This window comes from Euleptes europaea, chromosome 11 (assembly GCF_029931775.1).
Source record: "Euleptes europaea isolate rEulEur1 chromosome 11, rEulEur1.hap1, whole genome shotgun sequence".
NCBI classification, from domain to species: domain Eukaryota; kingdom Metazoa; phylum Chordata; class Lepidosauria; order Squamata; family Sphaerodactylidae; genus Euleptes; species Euleptes europaea.
This window is the reverse complement of record NC_079322.1, coordinates 22,241,120-22,250,017: the sequence shown is the minus strand read 5'-3', so window position 1 is coordinate 22,250,017 and position 8,898 is coordinate 22,241,120. Positions and strand designations below refer to the sequence as shown.

At 42.5% G+C, this 8,898-nt stretch overlaps 1 protein-coding gene across 1 annotated transcript in view; it reads left to right on the top strand.

The window, feature by feature from the left end:
- Positions 1-1,276: 1,276 nt before the first annotated feature.
- The window catches only part of SEPTIN7 (septin 7), a gene marked incomplete at its 5' end in the record, with an annotated part of 50,450 nt that continues 42,828 nt past the window's right edge, over positions 1,277-8,898 (top strand). The window contains 2 exons of the mRNA XM_056857044.1: positions 1,277-1,297; positions 2,802-2,904. Of these exons, the coding sequence (XP_056713022.1) occupies positions 1,277-1,297; positions 2,802-2,904 (124 nt within the window). The remainder of the gene's footprint in view (positions 1,298-2,801; positions 2,905-8,898) is intronic.

Genomic DNA, 8,898 nt, shown 5'->3' with positions numbered 1-8,898 from the left:
GGCGGAGGAGCGGGTGAGAAGCAGGAGGAGACAACGGCGGTTGAGGGGAGAGCTGCGCGCACCACCGGAGCTCCGCAGAGGGTCTGAGGCGTGCGTGGCACCTTCGGGGCTCTTATACTATAACGTGGCGACGACCCCCCAGAAAACACACCCCAAGGGGGTCGCGACCCACAGGTTGGGAACCACTGCATTAGAAGCAAATCCTTGTTATCTTGTCCTCAGGGTTAAATGAGTAGATAGGCAAGGCAAACCACAGGTGGGTTAGAAGAAAAAGATGAGTTGGTTTTTATATGCCTAAGCTGCAGTACTGCAGTCAAAAGCTCTGCTCACGACCTGAGTTTGATCCCGACGGAAGTTGGTTTCAGGTAGCCGGCTCAAGGTTGACTCAGCCTTCCATCCTTCCGAGGTCGGTAAAATGATGTGACATCACCCCATGGGTCAGGAATGACCCGGTGCTTGCACAGGGGACCTTTACCTTTACCTTTTTAAAGAAAGAATCTAAACTGGCTTACAATCACCTTCCCTTCCCCTCCCCACAACAGACGCCTTGTGAGGTAGGTGGGGCTGAGGGAGTTCAGAGAACTGTGACTAGCCCAAGTTCACCCAGCTGACTTCATGTGTAGGAGTGGGGAAACCAACCCGGTTCACCATCTTAGCAGCCGCCACTCGTGTGGAGGAGTGGGGAATCAAACCCGGTTTTCCAGATTAGAGTCCATCACTCTTAACCACTGCTCTTAACCACTACACCACACTGGCTCTCTCTGTCTCATTAGAACTGAACTAGTAAACCTTGGGCTGGTTACTGGATGACCGCAGTAGACTTCACGGATGCTGTGTTCTCACCATTTTATTACTGTTTCCATTACTCAATCTTTATCACTCTATATTGGCCTCACCTTCAGAAAAGTTCACCTGAATATGTTCTCTGAGACCTACAACTTAGGGCTAGCGTCACTGAGTTAATAAAATATATAAAATACTCTCTAAATGTTTCGTCGCAACACAATTTCTCATGTGACTGCATGGTGAAGGCTATGTCACATATAAAGTTTTCTTGCTTGTGTTAATCTTGACACATGTCTAGGAGTGTGTAAATAACATTGTTGCTGATAGTATATATATTTTATTGTACAGTTATATTGCATACCACTGTGTAATTTGATCAATGTAAGTAACTTTTTTTTTCTCCCTTTTTTCTTGAAATGCTGGCTTTCCTGAACTGATCGTATTCATCACTTCTGACTTTCTCCTATCTGGATTGTTGCAATGATGGAAACATGTTGTTCACAAAGTAGCTGTAAGTATTATGTCATATAAAAGAATTGCTATTAAAAATCAAAATAATCCTGAGTGTGTTTAGAAATTACTTTCCCCTTGCATACCCAATTGTTACTTGGTTGGTGCATGGCATTGAAACAGCTGTGGCCACGATAGTGCATCTGTTTCAGATCTTCAAAAACATGGTTTTTCTCTTTTCTGCCTCCCTAGTTAGGTTGGTCAGTATTATATTAGTGAATACTATGTAGAATGTAGCTGATACCTAATTTAGTTTAAAACCTTCTCTCCAACCACTCACCCTATAGGGATTCATGTAATGGCTGTTTCCCATTTTCCCATGTCATTGTGAACAAAAGTCCTTAATAGAGCCGCCATAATAACCCCACAAAAGTTACTAGCCAACAATTGTACATTTGACTATGTGAGTCATTGGAAGCCTGGAAAACAGGATCAATTCTTTGCCAATTTGCCAAGCCCTTGTTGCTCAGAGAGCATTCATCCTTAACAAATGACTGTTGAAAAACCTGCCTTAAAAATGAACACTGCCAAGACTACTCCCCTCAACACTGCTACCACTACCATTCCTGTCACTACAGTCTTTCACTTCTAAAAAATTAACTCCTTTTTACTGTTGTACTTCTCCCTTTTGAGCACAAGACATTCCCACGATACTCTTCCTTTGCTTATTTTAAGAGATGAACTGGAGTATCCCTTTCACAGTAATGTTATCCTCCACTTTGTTACATGGGGTGGGACGTCGTGTAGCTGGTGAAGTGTTAGACCTTTTTTTTTTTACATTCTGAAAAGGCTCTTGTGCTGATCCAATTATTCCTGTCTTCAGTACTACAAGCATTAAACATAAGTCTGGATCTGCCATTGTAAAGACTTACGGGGAAGTAAGTTCTTCATTAGCAGATGGAGTTTTAAGAACAAATAGTGAATTTGGAAGATAAGCTCTCTTTAATTGTAACAAGATTGTAAGAAGCCATAACTATGTTGTTCCACCCACTTTGCTTAAAACCATAGCTGTGGCTCTTTTGAAAGCACGAGAGAGCTCGAAATAACCAGTTGTAGCCAATCACCTGGCCTCGGGCAGCCCTTATGCTCTTCTGAAGTATTTTCCTAGAGCCAGTCAAGTGACTGCATTACAAATTCTTTACAGATGGCTGAAGTTCTGTGCCTCATGGATGAAAGCAGGGTGAACACTGCTTTCTGAAAGTGTGCATTTTAGCAGAGAATAACCTTTTAAGCCAATTCTGCTTGTTCTGTTGGGGGGGGTGTCAGTCAGCATTCACATACCATAGGGAGATACTTGGTTTTACACTCTGCAAAGAAGCGAGCACCATTGTATTAAATACTCAGAAATGGGCCATACAGAAGACTTTCTGTTAGGGGTATTAGGTAAAGCATGAGGAAAACAGTGTTCTGTTTGTACCTGATCTAATAGTTGTCCAAGTCTTACTAATATTAAATCATAATTGTTCTATAAATAAGTATTCTGACTTCAGATGCCTTTATCTTAGCAACAGAAGAATCTTGAAGGATACGTGGGGTTTGCAAATCTCCCCAATCAAGTTTACAGAAAGTCCGTGAAGAGAGGGTTTGAATTCACACTCATGGTAGTAGGTAAGTTGTGTATTGTGATTCTTCAGCGAGCCATACAAATGGTGATTTCTCTGCTTTATCTAAAAAGATTGTACAGTAAATTAACTCATGTACTTATTCATAAATTGATTTTTCTTACTCATCACACAATGGCACCTGTAATAAAATCGTAAGTTACAGCCAGACTCTGGCTTGCTCATGTAATGACACTGCTTAATTTCTGCACTGTCATTTTAACAGATGTCATGTAGGGTTATTGAGACTGAATCATTCCTGTTGTATTGTCTGTGTGGTATTTTAGTCTGGCTGGACTACTTTTAAGTTTTGAGAGCTTCAAATCTGGTCTTCAGAGAAAAGTACCATGTAAATATTCTGAATAAATAACTATCAATTCTGATATTTGGTTTGAATGGGCCTTTTTGGATTGTAGCTCTCCCATTGGTGGTGTGGTTGTCATGCAGAGTGTGTATGGTTAGTGACAGCTGTGTGTAGCCACTTTGTTACCCTAGTTGCATGTCACCAATATTGCAGGTAAATTAAATAGGCAAAAGTTTCAGTCGAGAGTTGAAATGTTTTAAGTATAAATGTACGTAAAGCTGCATTGTTCTTCACTTCAGAGCTTTAGGCTGTTTTCTCTTCGCTAAAAATTCACTACCCTGCTGCTTTATGAAGGAAAAAATTTCAAGACGCTAATACTACTTTAATTAAAGGGTGGCTGCATCCAAGCAGTTATAAGTTCCTCTTCACAATACATACTTCTATCAAGCTTTACAACATCATAATTTTACCTTATTCTATTCATATCTTTCCGTTTTATCAGCCTCGGGGCAGGTCCTTCCCATTCATATTTTCAATGTTGTTGCTGGAGTATCGTTTCAGAAATTACGTAATGGTGTACTCTGATGATAAATGTAAACTATGTTTTTTACGTGGTTGGTAAATCTGATATTGAGTTGGAGCTGAAAGCAATCAAGAGTTGCTACATAATGACAGCTCTTCTCTCTCCTATTTAATCTTTGGTAGCTGTATAAACAGTACAACAGTCTGTACTTGGACGGTCCTGGCTGTCAGTCATACTGCTCAATAAGCACTTTGTGCCCTGGGGCATTTTAAAGACTACATGTGACATGAGTGAGCATTATTTCGAGCACCTTAAAGACCCTCTGAACATAATACTGGAACTAAGAAATGGATAGCTCATTTATCCAAAGAGGTGAAGAACTTTTAAGACCATTAAACTTCCGTTGCATGTATCTTGTTATAAACCACAGTAACAAGGGTTTAGTGTTAATGCTACTTTACAGTCAGTTTTATTCTTCCCATGGATATGTTCCCTGACTTACTGGCACTTATCCACGGATGTAGTATTGAGAGCAGAATTGACAAGAATTTCTTTCCTTCTGCCAATTTTACTGTGCTGATTAGTTGCTTTTATGACAGGGTTGCTTTTCTGAAAAACCCATTAATTTACATTCATTCAGAAACTTGAGTGGTTTACTTGGCTCCTGGATTCTCTGGTGAGGGATATGAACTTCCTGTATCTCCATTTGCATAGCTAGAATTTTTAAAGGTGAGTCAATCCAGGCTGTGTGCAAGAGAAATCTGTGAAGGCCTAGAATTAAAGCTGATGTGTCCATAAATTGTTTGTAGCTTTAACTACTGAATTACTACCTTTATTGAACTTTATTTTATGTATGTCGTTTGTGTGATGCTAGATTCGAGTCTACTAACACCTTTGAGATGAACATGATTTCCGGAGTATAAGCTTTCAAGAGTCAAAACTCTCTTTTGTCATATATGCTTGTGTGAAGTGTGGACTCTAGATTACTATCTGATAGTCTTTCACTCTGTAAGCGTTCCTGCCTTATCTTCTTCAGTGACGCTAATTGTTGTGGAACCATGTAATGAAAGTCTTACTGGCCAGGATTCAAAGCATGTTATTCGCAAGTCGAAAGTGCATCCACTGTCATGTAGCATTATCTCCCTCCACACCCTGCATTACTCTAGAGCAGGGGTGGGAAACCTTTTTTCTGCCAAGGGCCATTTGGATATTTATAACACCATTTGGGGGCCATACAAAATTATAGATAGATAGATAGATAGATAGATAGATAGATAGATAGATAGATAGATAGATAGATATTATGTGCGCTATTTGTCGTCCACATTTAACAGTGAAAACAAAAAGTGATCAGCAGTGCAATCTTATGCAGGTCTACTCTAAATCCTACTCAAGTCCAGTCAGTGGGGCTTACTCTTCGGGAAGTGTCAGTAGGTTTGTCCTGCAGATGTCTAGGATCTTAACCTATTGGTGGCCTACCCATTTTGGCTTAGAGAAAATATGAAGTACACTTCATTTATTGAGAAATTTTACATGCTGCCTGGGTCTTGACTTGGATGGCCCAGCCCAGCCCAGCCTGATCAGATCTCAAAAGCTAAGCAAGGTCGGCCCTGGTTAGTACTTGGATAGGAGACCCCCCAAGGAATGCCGTAGTCGTTATGCAGAGAAAGGCAAAGGCAACCCACCTCTGTTCATTTCTTGCCCATCCCGGCAATGCCGTGGATTGAACCTGGGACCTTCTGCATGCCAAGCAGATGCTCTGCCACTGAGCCACAGCCCCTGCCAAGCAGATACTCTATTTCACATCCAAAGTCAGGTCTAGCAGGGGGGAGCGATACGGAGTGCCTCACCTGCTTCAGCTGTTGGCCTTGGGGGAGAGCGATGGGAGGGCCGCACAGGGGCCCACTGAGCCGGCGGAGGGCGCGGTGCGGCCAGTGCTCAGGCCAGCGAGGGAGATGGCGGCGCGGGTTTTGGGTGCCCCAGCAGCTTCAGGCTGTGGCGCGGGGGTGCGGCGGAGGGTGTGGTGCGGCCAGTGCTCAGGCCAGCAAGGGGGGAGATGGCGGTGCGAGTTTTGGGTGCCCCAGCAGCTTCAGGCCATGGCGTAGGGGTGCAGTGGAGGGCGCGATGCGGCCAGCGCACAGGCTGGCGAGGGGGGAGATTGTGGTGCGGCAGAGGGCGTGGTGCAGCCAGCGCGCAGGCCAGCGAAGGGAGAGATGGCTGCACAAGTTTTGGGTGCCCCAGCAGGCCGAGGCGTGGTAGTGCGGCTGCGGGATCACCCTTCCGCACACGCATGGGCAAGCTGTAAGGGGGAGGAAGGTTCAGGGCCGGTGTGGGGAGGAGGACAGGAGAGGTCCTCCAGAGACGGGAGGTCGGGAGGGCCGCCACCCACTCACCTGGAAACAGCCAGTGGGGTGTGGACAAAAAGGAGTGGTCTTGAATTTTGCACGTGTGCGTGCCCACCTGCCAGCAAAGCCTGAAGTGCCGAGGGGAGGGCCTAGCTAGCGAGAGCTGGAGCATCACGAGGAGGAAGTGACGCCCTGGAGCTCCTGGCCTTGGCACGCATGTCCGCGCCGGGTTTCTATGGCGGGGCCCTGGAGCTCCTGGCCTCGGCATGCATTTACGGCCCACAGGCCAGAGGTTCCCCACCCCTGCTCTAGAGGATGTCTTACTCCGGGGGGGGGGGGGGCTTTTGAGCAACTACATTGGGATAGATGTGACTCAGATGGCTGTTACCATGTATCTACAATAATAACAGGATCCGCATGTCCATCTATCTGTCCATTTGTGGCAAGCATAACTCAGAAAATAAAATTGGCCGCCAGCTTCAGGATGATTGTGGGAGTTCCAGGGCCAAAAATGAAAGGAAAGCCGATGGTTTCATTTTTAGAGTAATGACTTTTCGGAGTCGTTTTAGTTATATCAAAAATTATTGATTTGGTTATGGTTATACTATTAGAAATATATAGATAGTTCACCTTGCAATACTTTCACAATTATCTATCTCCGTTTCATTTGGGCCAGCAGGCCTGGCATTTCTTTGTTGCTGTGTTTGCATTTTGCCCGCATGCCTCCTTTACCCATAGATAGAGGAACTTCATTAAAATATTCCCAAACTGGGTCTCTTTTACAACCTGATGCCATTATAGATTTTCTCCTCCAGGGAGAGAATAATATTGATAAACCTCAGGTTATACACACAAAGATCACAAGACTTGTGGAGTATTCTGCTCAAAAGGTTTCACTATAATTTTTACTGCTTGCCCCTCCCTCCTCACACTTAGCTCCTTGTGCAGATCTGTTCCACTCCATTCATTGAACTTAGCACTTAAGGGGTAAGGGGTTGATTCTGTGTACATAGATTTGCAAAGAAACAATGGGATTAAGGTCTTTTTCTCCACTCTATATAATTATAACATTTTTGCTGTGAAGAAGAGGCATGTTATCTCTGCAGACACAAAATAACAGATTTGGGATCTGCAAAACCAAACATCTGTGATTATATCTTCTTGATAGAAAAAAATTGCCCAAGATAATCTTACAGAAACCTCTGGAAGAGTATGGCATCATGAATGGATTAATGGAATTCATTTACCAAAAAAATTTAAACATTGCATGAATATATAGCCTCATGCTACATAACTAAAAATGAATCCTTTTTTCATGATGAAATAATCTTTGGACTATAATGTATCTTAAATAGAAAGCTATAGATTTTTCCTCAAAAAAGCATTTTATTTTAAAAAATCCAATTTAAATAAAAAAAACAATTTGAATTTTAAAAAATCTGTTTTTAAAATGTTTTTTTTTTTAATCATTGGTTTTTATCCACCCTGGGTTAAAATACTTGTCTTCCCCAGTTCTGAATTTGCTATAACTTGTCGTTGCTCGTTTCACACATCAGTGGTCATGACTATCAAATGCAAATTGTGGCCTTACATGTCCCTCAGTGTGAACAAGCCCCCCCCCCCCCATGCAGTGCTGAGAAGAAAAGGCTGTAGGAATAGATGGCAGCCTTAAAGGAATCTTAACGGGTGGAAGTAAGCTGGTATATGTACAGAGTACTGGGAAGGAAACAGCCGAAGCGGTACCTCCCATCTTTTGCTTTTAGTGCCTCCCCACCTGAGACAGTACTAAAAAAAAAAAAAAGGTGTCCCACTCTTAAATAATAAACTCTAAGAAAACAAAGTTTAGGTTTTTTTGTTTTTTTAAAAAAAAATCAGAGTAGTTGATAAATGTTTATCCTGTTCCTTTGGCTTTGTTTGGCTGTTAACAATCACAGTTTTTCTAGATATGTTTCAAATTGGACAATTATCAATATCTGAGGAAGAAATCCACGGGACAGTTGCACAAGAAAATGAAGCCATCATTATAACTAAGGCTCATGGGTAATGGTACAATTCCCAAATTAAGCCCATCTGAGGATTAATGTCTTCCTTACTGCCCATGTATGTACGGGGGGCGGGGGTGTGTGTGCTTTCAGCTATCTTCCCGGAGACTGAAATTGGATAATAACTACGTTGCATTATAGTAACCACAGCTGCTAATTGAATTTCTGCACTTGCTAACAACAGCCTTTTCCCAAATGCAAAGCAGGAAACATGGGGTAGCTGCTTATTATTCTTGCTCCATAACTAAGGAAGCATATGAGTTTAAAACAAAACATTAACAATTTAGATCTGACAATTGAAGCGAGTTTAGACCTTCTGTGCAGCAAACATTTTGTTTACACTAGCCTGGAGATTAGAAGCACAAACTTTCTTTGGAGGTTTGTGCTTGTAGCTGCAAAATAAATCTTCAAATGTAACCATGCTGTGAATCTTTGGCAGAATCTGCTATAGGAAGCCTAACTAACCTGCCCTATCAGTTTCACTAAACAGATACAGTAAACAGAAGCCAAAAGGGCTACTGTGAGAAGACTGCAGGTTTCTCCTGGTAAAGAATTAACATTGTGAAGCCATTTTATGACTAAATGGCACTTGAAATGGGAAGAGAAACAGCTGGAAGCAATTCCTTGGTCCTGCTTCTTGACAAGGCTGGAGTAAGAACTGGAATTTGGCTGCATCCAGTTTGCGCTGCTGTTGGAAAATGTTCAGTACAAATCATGGTGGTTAATTCTGGAGGGTAAATGTGAAAAGACTCTTAAGTGTGATTTCCTCACGCAGTACCAATAACTT